This window comes from Alosa alosa, chromosome 15 (assembly GCF_017589495.1).
Source record: "Alosa alosa isolate M-15738 ecotype Scorff River chromosome 15, AALO_Geno_1.1, whole genome shotgun sequence".
In the NCBI taxonomy this organism is placed as follows: Eukaryota; Metazoa; Chordata; class Actinopteri; order Clupeiformes; family Clupeidae; genus Alosa; species Alosa alosa.
Window position 1 is genome coordinate 9,408,465 of NC_063203.1, and position 17,752 is coordinate 9,426,216.

General features: G+C 40.7%; 2 protein-coding genes across 2 annotated transcripts; one reads left to right on the forward strand and one right to left on the reverse strand.

Annotated features, from left to right (window-relative positions):
- Positions 1-660: 660 nt before the first annotated feature.
- Positions 661-8,768, forward strand: slc47a4 (solute carrier family 47 member 4). Its single transcript, XM_048265328.1, has 18 exons — positions 661-1,160; positions 1,737-1,990; positions 2,562-2,663; positions 2,791-2,859; positions 3,392-3,540; positions 3,936-3,978; positions 4,077-4,121; positions 4,230-4,327; positions 4,499-4,596; positions 5,684-5,797; positions 5,891-5,958; positions 6,357-6,465; positions 6,572-6,647; positions 6,765-6,834; positions 6,928-7,060; positions 7,235-7,329; positions 7,435-7,530; positions 8,041-8,768. The coding sequence occupies exons 2-18, from the start codon at positions 1,841-1,843 to the stop codon at positions 8,323-8,325; spliced, it is 1,800 nt and encodes a 599-aa protein (XP_048121285.1). The 5' UTR covers positions 661-1,160; positions 1,737-1,840; the 3' UTR covers positions 8,326-8,768.
- Positions 8,769-8,927: 159 nt separating this feature from the next.
- Positions 8,928-17,588, reverse strand: slc47a3 (solute carrier family 47 member 3). The gene is given in 13 exon segments (XM_048265196.1): positions 8,928-9,169; positions 9,310-9,352; positions 9,539-9,633; positions 13,069-13,182; positions 13,353-13,450; positions 13,612-13,709; positions 15,117-15,161; positions 15,255-15,297; positions 15,392-15,475; positions 15,523-15,596; positions 15,705-15,773; positions 17,294-17,395; positions 17,550-17,588. Coding segments are annotated over 13 exon segments (1,146 nt in total).
- Positions 17,589-17,752: the final 164 nt, after the last annotated feature.

A 17,752-nucleotide genomic window follows, 5' to 3' on the forward strand; every position in this document is an offset into this window, starting at 1 on the left:
GTATGATGGAACAGAAAAAGTTTTACAGTAGTGCTTGCAGTGGACAAAATATCCATGATATTTGGGGGGATACAAAATTACTGTATCTAATCTCTGCGATCTTCAGGGTTAGGCCATATGTTTTCATCAACATCGCATTGATTACATGGTCAATGATAGTGGCACAAATTTCATCTCTGACAACTGTTCTTGCAGCCTTTGCAATCCTTTGCACGCATTCTTACACCTCTACCTTGCCCTCTCCTTGGGCCTGCTCTTCTCCCTGACCCTGCTCCTCTCACTGCATCTCTCACTGGGCCTGCTCTTCTCCCTGAGCCCCTTGCTCTTCCTCTTCCTCGTCTAGACATTACAGTGTTTGTCTTTTTCTGTTTCTGTTTCCAAAAACATCACTCCGCAAAGTCCTCCTTTTACTGTATAAGTGTCAATGTAATAGAAAAAATAACCCCTGCCACTGAGTCTAAGCCAGACTGGAATCAGCTGTGGTTGGCCCAATTTACCCAATATAAATCAGTTGTGTGTCAATTATTACATTTTTTGTTTATTATCATCATTGCAGAAGCAGCGGTTTTTATACTGTATCTAAGATTTGGAATATTGTTTTTGCTATTGTGGGATGTGTGTTAACCTTCGTAAATACTACAAAAACAATCCATAATTTTGTTGGGAGGTACAGCTTGTCTGTTAAGAAAATGTAAGCATTGTGGAAATGTGTTCACTGACTGCATATCGTGTGAAAACGACATGAAATGTGTGAATGGTATGTCCACAAAAGACTGATGCTGTGCTAATTATGTTTAGAGTTTTGAAAATGTGACCACTGGTTGGACAATTGCTTGTTAGCGACTGAAAAAAAACTGTAATTAAAGGAAAGAAGTCGACTAAGTCGACCAAAACAATAGCCAGTATTTTATGTACAGCTTACAATGGACTGTTTAAAGAATGGGCCTACATTAACAGAAATGTTTAGTCATTACCTTTGTTCATTCTGGTCTGCCCATGACAGCACAGAGTTAAGTCACCGACATGTGAAAGACGGAGTCTCCTCTGTTTGTAGTGTTGTAGTGAGCGTTAAACACTCAGTGCAAAGGTTAGCTTAGAGCTGCTGCATAACTTCCACAGCTGCAGGCCTGACTGGAACGTTGCTAAATCTGCTCACAGAGGTAAACATCCATTTGCTAGGGTTAACTCAGGAAACGTTTCTATGTCAAAATACACTAAAGTGAGGGGAATGTATTGACATTGTATTGTGTGTATTTCAGATGTAAGTTGGGTGCTGTTCAAATTTCTGGTCAAATTATTTAAATTTAAATTCAGTGACGATGAAATTTAATTTTCTGATTTCTTGGTGTTTTGTGGAGAGGTTTATTGGAGTATTTGTTGGTGTAGTTTTCATTCCCAGGGCTTTTATGTATGGCTTTAACCATTTGCTACAGGCTGTCAGCAGGTTCAGAGATACCAATAAAAGTGTTTGAATGTGTGCCTTTAAAGATCACTTTTTGCCTCTTTCTTATGCATGGTCAATTACTAATCTATTACTTAAGTAGATAGTTAGCATAAAATGATTTAGATCACATTTGCAAATAAATCAAGACCTGTTCTTTGCCATACTCACATTTTATCTAGAGTGCTGATAAGAAATACATAAGACCATTGATCAGAGAAGCTCAACATACAGTATTGCTTAGCGTCCCCTCACTGAGTAAATCAAAACTGTGTTCAACTCCTCCTTTAATCAGTGACCCTTTAAGAAAGCTGAAAGCCTATTACCCCTGAAGCTGGCTGAAGGACGGCACCAGTAGTAGCCCCTGACCAGTCCAGGGCTGAGGAGAGGACAGACAACATGTCTGTGACCGGAGGCAGCAGGGCTGCGGGGGCCTCCTTGCCGGACGAGCCCAGTGCCAAGCTGTTCTGCTGCGGCCCTCTGAGACGCTGGGTCCCTTTGGCCATCCGGGAAGAGCTCTACTACATCTTGCGCATGACCGGACCCCTGGTAAGAGTTCTCGAGTGACCACTCGTGTGATGTGTAGGATATGTGCCATTCTCTGATTTGATTTGGGCTTCACATGGAGTCAAATTAAAAATCAGTCCACCTGAATGGGAAAAAACAGCATTGGAAAGTAAAATCTTGTACTTTTTACTTTAAAATGATCTGCTGTGTAGAGGGTGACAGATACCGCATTAAACATTATACATTACAATTTCTGTTCCCTCTGCAAAGTACTGTTTTACCCCATGCCTTGTACTGTACTTGTAATGTGTTGGGTTCTGTATGAAACAGACGCTGTGGTGGCCAGCTGGACACACAAACTGCTTTATGCAATGAACACCCACTGGGTACCCAGTGTGTCCCAGCCTGCTTGATTCCTAAAAATATGGCAGTGTAGCTCTCAGTTAGAACTGCCGAGTCACCTGTTGTCTCTGCATCCATCCTTTCCAAACAAAGCCACATAACCTACTGTAACATCGTGGGATTTGGACTGATGCTGTGCTTGCTTTTTATGACCATTCCATTGATGTCTGTCAGAGTGTGACTCTTTCTTTTGTCTTTAATGCCTCCGCAGCTTACGTGTCGTACTCTGAATTACCTCATGCCCTTCGTGGTGACGATATTCGTTGGCCGCCTGGGGAACAGTGCTCTTGCTGGTTATGCCATGGCCTGTGCTGTAAGCTACTTTCCATCGCATGTCCCATCAGTCTTGGTGGATTCTTTTATAACCTACTGCATAAGCCATTCACACAATTTCTGTTGTCCATGCACACAGCAGTGACAGTCTGCTCATTGCTCTACAGGTTATAAATATATCAAGTGCATCTACGGGTCTTGGATTATCCCTAGCCTGTGACACACTCATTGCTCAGGTAGGCTTCAGCTTGATGTTTATACGCAAGATTTTCCAGATGACTGCAACCTGAGGAGGATCTAAGACAAATTATAGTAGGGTTAAAAAAAACAGGATCTTATGTTCTTATTCTGTCACATAAGATGAAAGCTACGCCAGAAGAATGCTGAAGGTGGTGTTTTTAAACTAAAACAGTGTCCCATGTCTGGCATTGTAAGTGTGTGATTGAAATTGTTGATGTGTGAAGAAATTGTGTTTGTTGATGGTAATCTTTACTGTAAGACAAGGTGTAGATGAGTATACAGTATGTATGCATGCATGTTTGTGTGTGTGTGTGAGGGTGTGAGAGAGTGCCAGTGTGTTTGTGTGTGTGAGAGAGAGAGTGTGTGTGTGTCTGTGAGCAAGTGCCCTGCTGCTGAGCTGTGTGTGTGTCTGTGACTGTGAGCAAGTGCTCTGCTGATTAGTTGTGTGTGTGTGTGTGTGTATGGGTGTCTTTGAGCAAGTGCCCTGCTGCTGAGCTGTGTGCATGTATGTGTTTGTTCTCTGCGCAGACGTTTGGGGCGAGGAACCTGCTGCGTGTGGGGGTGATCCTGCAGAGGAGCGTCCTGATCCTGCTGCTCTTCTGTCTGCCCTGCTGGGCACTGCTGGTCAACTCCCAGGCCATCCTGCTGGTGCTGGGACAGGACCCCGAGGTGGCCAGGTAACCAGCACTGGAAGCTGAGTGACTGCAAATCTAGTGTTTCTAGGCAGCCATCATCGCAACAGCAATTCACTCCAGTAAAATAAAATTATGTGGAGTGTGAGAGAGTACTGTCAGTATGTGGTCTGACTGCCGCAAGCTCCTTGGTGTTGCAGTCAGGCTGCTGGTTTGACTGCTCTCTCCCTTTCCTACATGGACACATATGCAAATGTTTTCAAAGGCATACTATATATGAAATTTCTGAAGACATAGGCCTATATAAAATTATTATGATCTAATGTAAGCAGAAATAAAAACACCACAGAGCTGATTTTAATGTTGTTTTCAGTGTATTTGAATAACTGAACTTTACCCTGATAAGAACTTGTCATTCATTACCTTTTTTTATCTTTCAGAATAGCAGAAATTTACGTGTTGGCATATCTTCCTGCCATACCGGTTAGTCAGTGTGAATAATATATCACAGGTTACGTTATATCACAATTAAACATCATCATTTAATCCTTCAATACATTGTCTTAATCTCCAAATTACAGGCTTTGTTTATGCATCAGTTAATGATGTCCTATCTACAAAACCAGGTATGCTGTTTTATTTAAATTCATGTGTATTTCCCAGACATCTTATGTTGTATCATGCATGCATGTATAGTATCCATGGTTACCACCATGTCTTTTGTCTCTGTGCAGGGGATAATTTTACCACAGGTGTATTCAGCTGTTATGTCCAATATCTCCAATCTGTTAACCCACTACGCTCTGGTCTCCTGGCTGGACCTCGGAATCATGTAAGTTATCCTGTAGCTACTCAATAGATTAATGAATGGTTGCAAATTGATATAAAATTAGGTATATCACCATTTAAGCAATGAGAAGGAAAAGGAAAATGTGACAAAATCAATTCCCATTAATTCCCAAAATTAATTCCCCTTCCAAACTGGATATTTTCCTTGTTCCAGAGGGTCTGCGGCAGCCAACTCTCTCTCGATCATCTACAACATGCTGTTTCTCTTCCTCTTCATCTACTGGAGGAAGCTGTACATGGCCACGTGGCCAGGTAAGAGGAGGTGTCTCATTGTGTTAGTCTTCTTTAGAAAGCCAACAAACATGTCCACATGAATAGGCGCTATTCCAGACCATAATGCTGTGGGGTACCTCACAGATGAACTCCAATCTGACGTTAGACATCACAGTGTAAAAACCCAAGAGACATTCAATACATTCACTATTTTTGCAAATGGGCAGTGTTAGTGTAGTGGCTAAAGAGCTGGGCTAGCAGGCAGTAGCCAGATAAGTTGCGGGTTTAAATTCTGGCTGCCTCCATTATACTGTTGAGCAAGACTCCAGTCATTTTTCACACAGATCTCTGTTTCTCAAGGTCACAATGTAATTAAAGGAAAAAAACAAGCAACGTGTTTTTGTTGTTATGTCACAGGGTGTGAATAGCTCAGCTGTGTGGCAGGGGTGCAAATAGAAAAAAGTTCGCACACTCCTTGGTATTCTTTTGTTGAGTTTATTTTCTCATTTGGCACATGACCAAAGACCGCAAGGTCGAAACGTCATGTGCCAAATGAGAAAATAAACTCAACAAAAGAATACCAAGGAGTGTGCGAATTTTTTTCCTAAAAAACTTGACCCTTTTTTTTGTTCAGCACCTGGGATGTACACAAAGTCTCCTTGGAAGAAAAGGAGGGGTGCAAATAGACACTCTGAATAAGGTATGCATTACTGTATAATTAGAAGTGGACGCTATTTGTACTATATATACACTTGGTGTATATAGTAACGTATGCTATTTACACCCTGGTGCATGAACTAGTTAATTGTTACAATCAAAACCTCTGTTTGAGAACAGATTTCTTCTTCAAATTGTGTGCGCTCTCTACACACGTTGGTACACATGCACACTTACACGTCTACTTATCTCTGCCAAAACACTTTACACAGGAATCAAACCCTGGTCTCCCATGTGTTAAAACCATGACGCTAACTACTGAGCTATCTACTGTACTTCCACACTCAAAAAACAGCAAAACAGCAAAATAATTACATTTTAATGAAGCATACAATGCACATACTTCTCAGGCCTACTGTACTGTGTCTCCAGTTCTGGTACTGAGTGTGAGTGTTGTGTTGTGTCACAGGCTGGAACTCAGACTGCCTGCAGGAGTGGGGCTCTTTCATGAAGCTGGCCATTCCCAGTGCCTTCTTGTGCTGCTTTGAATGGTGGATCTATGAGATTGGAGGATTCCTAGCAGGTCTTGTGCTTTTTAAGAAACACACAATAAACGCCTGTATTGCAATATCAGCAGGCAGCTCAGCATAGAAACTGACTCTTTGTTCTTCATCAGGTATGCTGAGTGAGGAGAACCTCGCAGCCCAACATGTGGTCATCATGCTGGGCTACATAAACTACATGGTATAGCCTGTTCATCAACTCAACAATACATCACTTATTCACACTCCTCTGAGAATTGGACTTAACCTGATCATACATTGATGGATGATGTGTGAAAGCATAACTGAAAAGAAGATGAGTTAGGCATGCTCCCACAAAGATTAATCCACTATGGACAGAGCTGCTTTTTTGTAATTGAGGCAGACAGATTTATGTAAAGCCAGCTTTAGACAACACATTCACCTTCAGTGACAAGATCCTGTCTGAAGGTCACACACACATACAACAGTCACAAGTTTGCCAAAAGATGCCTTTTAAAAACAGTTCTCCAATCATATTTATTCAAGTTAGTATCACAGAATCTTCAAATCATATATACAATTGTGCAGTTCTTACCTTATTTGTGTGTGGGTGTTAAGATTCCTTTAGGCATCCAAGGAGCTGCCTGCATTCGTGTGGGAAATGCACTGGGTGCAGGAGACACTGCGGGAGCCATCCTCGCCAGCAAAGTGGTTTTGATCTTCGCAGGTGAACCAAACTTTACATTTCACACCCCCCGCACATGTATTTGGGCTCCATTGTTACGTGATGAGTCAGATGGTTCTGACTGCCTTCTCCCTGCTGGATTCCACAGCTGTACTGGCTGTTTTTCAAGGTGTTGTCCTAGGCAGCGCAAAACATGTACTTGGATACATTTTTACCTCTGATGAGTAAGTTGACAGAATTAATGGCACAACTTTTTATTTAATGGTGTCTTAATAAAAAGTTGTCTTTTACATACTGAATATATGAACTGTGTGTATGTGTGATTGTGCTCTTATTTACAGGAACATTGCAGCACTGGTGGCAAAGCTCTTAGATGTCTACTGTGTTGTTCAGTTCTTTAACGGAATTGTGGTAAATAGGATATTTATTCTTAGTCGATGAACGTGTGTGTATGTTTGAATGTGTGGTAGCAGTAAGCCATTAAGTGTGTTCCTTCCTTTTCAGTGTGTCAGCATGGGTATCCTTCTAGGATTAGGACAGCAGAGGATAGCAGCGATAGCTTTTCCAATTGGATACTACTGCATTGGGCTTCCACTACTGATAGCCTTGATATTCGCTGCTCAACTGGATGTCATTGGTAAGATAAAATATTATATCCTGAAAGCTCTCCAAACTGGTCCTGAGGAGACGATGAAAAGAATATTTGATCAGCATCTACAGTACAAATCTTTTTGTTTTCTAGTCTGCCCTACATTGTTTTTAATTTCTCTTGCCATTTAACATGTGTTTTACCTCTGTTTCATTTACAAAGGCTTTTGGCTCGGCCTTCTCATCTCAACCGCTCTGCTGGCGGTCTTTTTCATCATAGTCATCTTCAAGCTGGACTGGAAGAAACTGACTAAAGAAGTAAGAATGTCTTACAGTGTTCAGTTGTCTTCCACTGCACAATCCAGTGTGGTTTATTTTATTTATCTTCAAACATCAGTCAAGAATATGCGCTGTGAATTACAGGCCGTGGAACGGGCAGGCAAATCAGTCTGTGTGGATTTAATAACATCACTATCAGAGCCAGAACCAGACCTGTTGATCCCAGGAAGCGAAGCCATGGTAAGCACTGCCACAGGCCTTTCAGTTTGAGGCATGATACCTTCACTCATCAGTTACTGTTACTTATTGTTCATGTATATTATTCACACTCAACTATCTGTCAGGTGATATTTATTTCAGTATCCAGGGTCTTTCAAGAGGGGTCTAAAGGCATATCTGTTCAGCATGCACTTAGTTAATTATGCGTTTCCTATGAGTTATAGTTTGTATATTATATTATAGTATTTGCTTAATTAGGCTATTGATTGCATTGACATTATTGTTTATTATTGCTATTCTCCTTAATGTAGTCTTACCAACTTTAGAAAAAATGTTTAACGGTTGTATTATTTTGTTAAGTCACTTTGGACAAAAGTGGCTGCCAAATCCCATAACCATAACCATCTATTTCAGTATCGGATCAAGCCTCAGTTATGGCTGAAGAGCTGTAGAGAGACCATATGGGTGATGCTTATTATTCGGTCATATTATTTGTGATGTTCATTTCTGATTTGCGATGTTTGTTCCCAGGTTCAGACAGAGAACGGCCATAGGTCTGTGGTGCTGCAGGAGGGGCAGAAGGCTCACGGCAGTGAGAGGCGGCAGCCTGCTGCTCTGCTCTCCTCCTCTCAGCTCCTCCTCAGGAGAGGCCTCACTGTGCTGACTCTCCTCCTCATTCTCGGTGTGGGAGTCACTGTCCACCTCCTCCTGCCTCTACCCGAGTCCTCCTGGAGCTCAAGAAACAACGGCACTATAGACGCTGGAAACTGGACCACTGCCAACCCACTGGAACAAACCTCTCCAGCTGACCTATAGGCCTTTAGCCATGGCTGGATACTGGCAAGATCTACATACTACATACAGTGTCTGAATAATAACCACATTGCTAGTTCCATCATGGCAACAACTAGGATGGTGAAGAAGCTTCTCAGCTCATTTGTACAGCTACATTTCATTATAAAATGTTTTGTATATTGGTATTTGTATGATAGAATACCTAATTGTTCATCTGCACAATCACATAATGGTGTACATACGGTTGAAATGATTCAAGTGAAAAAAGGGAATTATATTTACTGTGGCTCAATACTGAGCTCAACCCAACATACAACACTTTAGTCCAGAAAATGATTTAGTCTTAATTACTACATACAATACTACATACAATAGCTACGCTAGAGCATTGTTTTTAACATTGTTGTTCATGGCAGTACTGATGTTCTCATGATGAAAATAAAATGCACAAAACTGTTCACCAATATCAGTATTTGTTGCTGTATTTTTGAAGGGCAAATCCAACAGGATGAAACAACTGACACTTGTGCAGTTCCCTGTGTATATATTAACTATAGAATCAACTGAAAAAAGTTTGATAGTGATCATTATCGGATTGTTCTAGGTTTTGCCCCTGTCTACTATCAGCTTAGCTTTGGGATGTCCCATTCATTCCAGGACAGCAGCACATGAGTAATGACTCCTGCGGTAAAAATGGTGAGAGTGACACCTACAGCCAGCCCTCGGCGTAGCACCAGCTCCCTGGTTGACAAAGGTCTCCCAACCGTGGTCACACCCACCACATCCTCTGCCTCATGCAGGACATGTGTGTCGCTGTGACCCTCAGCTGTGCCACTGACAACCTGCTGCTCCTCGGGGCTCTCTTCTAGGGAAGAGGTGCAAAAACATTACTTTCAAGTGGAGAAAACAGTTGACTTGACTTGACTATTCACAATCAACTGTACAGTGACTGACACAGTAACTTGACACCAGAATTACAGTTAAGATGATGTTTTCAGTTTTTACCTGTTTCTGTGAAATTAACCTGCACCCCAGCTCTTTCTAAGGCCTGAAAGCACACCAACATGTGTATCAACAATGATACCACCAACATATGGTCTATCTGTGTTTGCTTTCTGGTGGAGTTTTTTTTAATGATTGATGACACAAAGGCTAGGCAAGGCAAGAGTGTTTCCATTTCATACACAAGGCAACTCAATCAGCTTTAGACCGTCAATGGCAAGGACTCGCTCACCTCCTCAGTGGCTTTCCTCCAGTCCATTTTAACGAGATAGGTTATGACAAACACCAACTGCATGAAGACACAGATGAGAAGACCGACCCAGAAATCTGAAGGTGGGGGGGAGAGGTGTATATGGAGAAAAGAAAATTACAAAAATGACAAAAGAAAAATGGCAGCAAAAAATAGAAATCCTCAGGATATCAGGACACAAATGTTATAGAACGTTACTTGAGACTACATAAACCACCCACACCAACCAATACCTTAAGATAAAAAATCTAGTTAGTATTGTTTTTAGTATAAGGATACTTACTTTGAGCTTTCTTGTAAGATTATTTGACTTAAAATAAGTATTGCTGTTGTTTGAGTGATTTCACATACTACTGACATTAAAGGAATTATCTGGAGTAAAATGCACTTTAGATCAATTTACAGATGATTGGGAGTACATACGTTGAGTTGACATCAAAATCATGTCATTCGGATGTGTTTTGAGAAAGTTCGATTTTACCGTTTTTAGTCAAAACTCGTTAGCCTGTTAGTGACCAGGGCATGTCATTTTTGCCACTACAAAACGCTATTTTTATACCTCTTCTACAGTTCCAAACAACAAACCGAAGTATCCCAAGGTCTTTATGTGGTCGGATAGAGAGTCCAGAATGAATTTCATCAAGCCAGTACCTTTCCGGAAATGTTGCTGCTGCAGCTAGCATCTTTAGGGGAAAGTCTGTAGGAGTCGATTGCATCACATCGTTGCACGACATCACGTCACGTGACATTTCAAAATTTCAACCTGTTAGTAAGCTAGGGTTTGCTGTTGCATACAACTTCATTTCAATTTCGAAAGAAATACTGGACTATGTTTAAAAAAAAAAAAAAAAAAAAAAAAACGCGACGAAATTGTGAATTTCCAGAGCGTGCAATCGACAAAATAAACCACATGTTTTAGTGTAGCGTGATTCCCTTTTTAGTTCTACCTTGTGTGTGACCCTTCGTGTTGGTATGGCTGTGTCCAATACTGTGTGTGTAAGGTATGAGTGTTCTTGACTTCCCTAGTGTGTGCTATGTTTTGTGTCTGTGTTCCTGCTCCCGATCCTCAATAGAGCTTTTGATTAGACAATGCTGCCTTATCAATTGTTACATTGGTGTCAGAAGTGACCTTTGAACATGGCCTCTGCCCAGCCAGAGAAGCCGGGAGCAGAAGACCTCTCCGCTAAGTGTCTGTGTCCCTGCTCCTGATCCTTAATAAAGCTTTTGATTAGACAACGCTGTCTCATCAATTGTTACAGTAAGTTGTATAAATATTCGGTAACACTTTACTTGACAGTATCGACATAAGAGTGACATGACACTGTCATGAAACATGACACTGTCATGACACATGAACGCTAACCCTAACCTCTAACCCTAATCCTAACAGATAATCCTTTTCAGATACCTCACAACCGTGTATAAACTTCCGCTCAATATTTGAGTCTGAAGCATAGACAGACTTGTTTTGGAACATCAACAAATATCACTAAACACTCTGTGAGTTGTACAGTTTAACGTTAAAGGCCTATTCACACCAAGATCGATAACGATAATTATAACCATAACGATAAAAGCGTTCACACTAAACAATGATAAACAAAGTCTCTCCTTGTGTTAATGAATGTGATGGTTAAAATTCGATGGGTTCTGATTGGCTATTAGCTTTTTATCGTTCTGAAAATCGCTCTGAAAGTGATCCCCAACGATATCGTTCTTCATGACGTTATCGTTATAGTTTATATGTGAACGTCGTCATTCATATTAACAAGAACGATATTTATTTATAGTTATCGTTATCGTTCTTGGTGTAAATGGGCCTTAAAGGACAAGTTCGGTATTTTACACTTAAAGCCCTGTTTTCAGATAGTTTATGATTAAATAGAACGTTTAAGATTGAAATTTGGACACATGCTGCTGTCCTGAGAATTTTCGGTTTCTGTGGTAGCACCCCCCACACACACACACACACACACACACACACCTCCACAACGCTGCATAGGTGCACTGGAACAATCCTTCCTAAAATGCAAAATACCGGAATTCTCCTTTAAGACGCTTAGCCAGTAACGAGAACTCTGGATCACTCGTAGATCTACGAGTGTTTTCACGACGCTCTTAAAGGAGAATTCCGGTCTGATATTGACCTAAAGTGTGTTGAAACATGATATCGAGTGTGAACGTACGTCTCATAGCTCATCTCGGCTTGTCCCCTGCACTCCGAAATCTGGCGCTAGTTAGCCGATGCTACCAACAGCTTTTTCAATGGGGGTGCCTCGGCATTGGCCTAGCCATGCAAATAAATCACTGTTTTACACCATTTACGAGGCTCAAAGTATCTCCACACTTCATTGGTAGACTTCCGAGGGCCCTGACATTTAAAACGAGACATTGAGAACTTGAGAAAAAGCACTGGTAGTTTAAGATGATTTATACAGATAGTACCTTAAGGAAGTTTACCGTTCGCAGCCATCTTGAATTTAGTCACGATAAGTCGAGCGACGAGTACGAATTAACAGGTATGATAAGGGATCAGATTCCAAAAACAATTCCGTGGAAATGCATGGATTCCAGTTGCTTCCAGTAGCAGCAACTGGACTCCATGCATTTCCACGGAATTATTTTGTGCAAACATCCACTTCGTAATTTCGTAATTAATTAAAAACAAACTAAGAAACCAAACAAACACTCTTAAGATGGGTCATATAGAAAACCCTCGTAAGTGCATCGTTATTGGGAAACCAGGCCCTGGTCCTATCCAACTCTATGTCTGGCACAGGGCTGGTTCTGGAGGGGTAGCAACGGGAGCATCCTCACCGGATAAATAATTAAATAAACGCTTTCTGCACTGATTCTGCATTAAGTGCATTCACTGCTAATTGTGTCTCGCTTACCAGCGTAAAGAGTTGTTGCTTGTTGCTTCTGGCAGTTTCCCTATTGGCTGATAACGTCAAAAAATCGTTAAAAATCGTCAAAAGTTCCACCTCACCCGTGGGGAGTAGTAGGCTACGTTAACCCATCTGCAAGTGTCAAGAAAGACCCGAGATCAAGACATTCTGTCCTTTGTTAGGCTAAACTAGTGGAAAATGTCTGTAAACAAATTTGGTAACCAGAAAAAAAGAACATAAACGGAGGATAGAAAATACAAAAAAGCAGGAAGAGAACGCAAAGAAGGTAGACCTACGGTTCTTGGCTTAATGTTCGGGCAGCAGAAGAGGTTAAAGTATTAATGAGGATGTTAATACAGTAGCCCGTTAGCATACGCAAGTATACCGGTACTTGGCCTAGAAACCTGATTTAGCCTACATTTTTTTTTGTGGCGTGGTCGCTTGCAATTGTATGGTTGATCTATATTATTTTAATTAATTGCACAATGTTGCTCCCCGGCTGAAATCAAAACCCACTGTGTCTGCCTGTCTTTAGAGACAGTCACGTACAGCACAGTAGATTCACCTGTGGCCACTGAAATGTATGTATAGTCCTGAATAAAAATGTTGTTTCTGGCAACTGACCTGCCAGAAATCCCCCGATCTCAAAAGTCCACCATTCCATGCTGATCACGATCATGCTGGGGATGGCTAGACGGATGTAGCAACCCCACTCTTGCAGGCACTCTTTGGACCAGCCTATCCATGGAACCAGAATGCATTACAGTTTTTACTGTGACATTGGTTCAGAGAAATACTCCACATGTCTATGTGGGGTCTATGGCAAGCATCAGTGTAGTCAATTGGCATCATAACCAAACAGTTCACATTTTCACCTATGGCACATATCGACTGGTGTTCCTACCCACCTGCCCAAGTGTTCTTATGAAGGCCTTTCCAATGAATGTAAAAGAAAAGTGTTATAACCATGGAATATTGGGAGATGACATTTGCTCCAGCTGAACCACTGTTAAACATAAAAAGCATAGAAACATACCTGAACTAAACTGAAAGCTGTCTTGTTGAATGAGTAGTACAAAACATTTAATGGTAATGATCAATTCTGTTACACAAGAGTGAGCCTTGATATCCATTGACCTGTATCATACATAAGTAATGTATACTCACACAACACCAAGGCCCAGGACAAACAGGAATATGTAGTTAGTGAGTGCACTGATGCAAACTGCCACTACCCCACATATGACCTGTGGCCAGATTACCTCCTATAAAACACACATCGCAAATCACACATCCCCCTTCATTTCTTTTGCCAGGGAACGGCAGGAGGACCGAAGCGAAAAACTCTTTCAGGCAGAATTAGACAAACACACTTTATTGTTACACTACAAACGTACAACCTTACTGGACTCCAACAAAAACAAACAGAGAGACAAACCGACAAAGGACAGAGGAGGGGGGCATAAATACACAGACCAATTAACAGAAAGACAGAGGACTGAATGAAACCAACAAGACAATAACCAGGAACAGGTGTGAGCAGAAACAGAGGGAAACTAACAAGACAGGAAGTGCAGACCATATAAGGGAATGGGTGGAGACAAAGACACATGGCCAGACAGGTAAACCAAAGTCCTTTTAGGCAAGTCCCTCCACTCGGCGGCCATTTGACAACGCTTTTTGGGCACTCGTCGGGCATCCATTTCGGTAAAAATGCGCGTGCACGGCTTCACGACACCAATCTTGCTCCAGATCACATCATCATCAACACATGATTGGCACGATGTCTTCACAACACACCATATGATTGGCTCAATGTATTCACATCACACCACATGATTGGCTCAATGTATTCACATGTCAACGTTTTGCCGAAGAAGGGGTGGGATATGTGTAGACAACGGCCATATTGGCGTTGTAAATGGCCACCAGGGTGGCATACAGTCAGTAGTCCATGCAGGATCCTGACATGTTTTGCCATCTAACTATCTGTTGACAGCAGTGGATAGGCGTACAAATTAAAGGGATATTCCAGCATTTGGGGAATTACACTCATTTTCCACCTTCCCTTGAGTTAAACAATTTTTACCTTTCTTCAGTTCATCCAGCCGTTCTCTGAGTCTGGCAATACCAGTTTTAGCACCAACTTAGCATAGACCATTAAATCTGATTAGACCATTAGCTTCTCACCTGCTAGCATCACGTTTAAAAGTGACTAAGATTTCGGGTAATTTTCCTATTTAAAACTTGTCTCCTCTCAAGTTAGAAAGTGTAATAAGACCAACGGAAAATGAAAAGTAGCGATTTTCTATGCTGATTTGACATGGAACACTACGACCAATTTGTACTGTCCTCCAACGTTGCAGCACTGTCTTCATCAGTTTAGCTGGTTCCCCGAATTTGTTGGGGTAAAAATAACGTGCATCATTGCTCATTGCCAGAGTGTCTCGCAGAGACAATTCCATTGTGCTCTCGCGAGAACTCTGGAGCAGGGTAAGTGTCAAGTGCAGTATAAGTAAAAGTATTTTGTAATACCTGTGTGACCTGTGTGTATATGTGACTCTAACTGAATGCTAAACGTCTAAATTACTTCATCAGTGGTCAAAAGGGTAATGAATGTTCTTTTTGAACATCTTGTGATCTTTTTTGTGCAAAAATGTTTAATCTCTTACCTGGTTCTGAAGATATCTTGACTCAAGTCAATAAGCAAATGATGCCTATGATGAAATAATGTCATGTAACTGATGTGTTTATGCATTGTCTATTTAGTGAAACAGTGGTGTAATTATCTGGATTCATTGTATACATACTGGTAGTGCTATCATGAATATCTTCATGTACTTTTGTGAGACCCTAGAAAATATTGATTATATAACATAAATCATAAGATGATACAAGAACAAGAACGCAAGAACAAAGTCTTTATGACAGGTGAACTATGCCTCACTTCACAATGTGTGGATCCTTACTGATGGCAAGCAGGATAGGTTCAGTGTTCATGAGAATGGTCCAGCTTAGGACACATAGATAGATAGATAGATAGATAGATAGATACTTTATTGATCCCCAGGGGAAATTCAAGCCAGCAGCAAAATCAGAATTGCTCTCTGTAAAATGACTCCCACTCTCTTCACATTGCAACTTCCAAAAGTCTGTTGACAGAGAGAAAAATACATTGACCAGATACACACAGAATATGGAAAAGAATATATAATTGTGTTTACATTTTTGTTTGTGGGCAATGGGATAAAATGGCTCACCTGAGAAATTAACGTGTCACAAGCTGCTGATAACCCAACTCCTACAAAAACACCTGTGACATTTATAACCTATCAAACATGACAACACAAAGTTTCTGCTTAAAAGTTTGTGAACCCTACAGATTTGTTGCCAGCATGAACCTAGACGAAACTGTGAGCACATGTAAATTTGCTCTGCAGATCCTTCTGACATTCCTCCAATTCACAACCAAGATCACCAAAAAATCAAGGAACTAATCACTTACATATCACTTACATAACATAACAACTTACAATGTATTAGGCATGGGGCATGCTTTACACAATGACAGAAAGAAAAATGCAGTTAGCAGCGTGGTTGAACACAACCATGGCTATCCTGATGGCGTTAATAGTAACACAGACATGTATCTTTGGAATTGTTGAATGCAGTTTCAGGTTTTTTAAATTTTTATTTTCTATTGGGGTTCCCCTACAGTTACTCCCCCTAGAGTATTTGTATTTTACACAACTGCCATCTTACACAAATACCACTCAGGGGTTGCACGCTTCCCTTTGGACACGATAGGCTACATGTGGATTTGTTTACAAACTGAAGAATAGGAACCAGCAAAGACAATCTCCAAAGAACCATATTAACTGACAAGATAATATTACACGATGCATACAAATAGTAGGCTATTGCACAATTGCTATAGCGCAATTTGTGATTCTCTGGGTTGGGGGAAAACAAAGTTGCAAGGCTGGTTTTCCATAGATGGGTAGGTTATGGCTACGGAGACATGGCATTCTCCCTTCCTGAAAGGACACTAGTCGTGGCTGAAGAGCTTCACATATTTTTTCCTACGTCAGTTTTTGTTAAAGGTGCCATGTGTAAGAATTGAGGTATAAATATCCAAAAAATTAGCTACACGCATCAAAAGAATGAGAAGAAATAAGGGCATGATGTCATTAAAAAAATGACAAGGTATAGTGCTGCAGAGATATCAACCTGAATTAGCACGCTAAATTACTAGCCACAGCCCGACAGGTGTCATAATACCAGTTTCTATTAATGAAAATGGCCATGGGAGTTATTTGGATATTTCTTTTTTTAAACAAAATAATAGGGCAAACATAACCGCCAGCCAAACTGCAATACACGTCTCTCGGTTGTTACTCTAGACCAACTCACTTTCTGGAGGTATACTGCCCCCATCTTTTATGGAACGTGGAGTATGAATTGATTTTTTGGCGGACATTACACATGGCACCTTTAAGACAGGCAGACACTGTGGGTTTTCATTTTAGTCGCATTTAGGCTATAGCTGTAAAGTTGTATTAATTCCTAAGGTAGCCTATCCTCTGCATGCGAGTTTTATTAAAGAATTAGAAAAATGAAAGAATTATTAAATGAAAATAAATACTATGTCTTCATTTTGTTTGTCTATTAATGAAAATGTATTAATTAAAAATGTACCTTGAGATGTAGTTTGGTATGGTTATTTGGATATTTCTTTTTTTTAAACAAAATAATAGGAGTTCCCAAACTTTCAGGTGGCATATGCAAAAATAAATATGAGTCAATGTATGGCCCCAATGTCTTGATAACCCTAATATATTTTACTCACAGCATTGGCGAGAGCAACACCAGCAAGCTCTGTCCTTCCCAAATGTCCACAGAACAAGGTACTTATTAATGGTATAGAATAGTCCATAAAAAGAGCCACAGACTGTTAAAAAAGTTGTATGGAGAGAGTTAGGCTAATTTATTTACATAGGCTTACTTGCATCTATACATCTACATCTCAAAATTAGCCTAGACTAAGCAGTAGCCTATATACAGTATGGTAAAACCTTGAGATCCTCAGAAAGGAGTAGGCATACCCTCCAGAACTGTTCTTGGCGGAGCCCCCGTAGGGCCATGGTGGGAATTATATTTTAATATTATTAAATTAATATAACATTAATTACATTTATTTGTAGTGTTGCTTTTGAGTGATGTGCTCCCTCGCAATACTTTTGCATTTACTCACAATTAGTTTTGCATTCCCTCGCAATATATTTGACTTTGTCGGAAAGAACTGAGA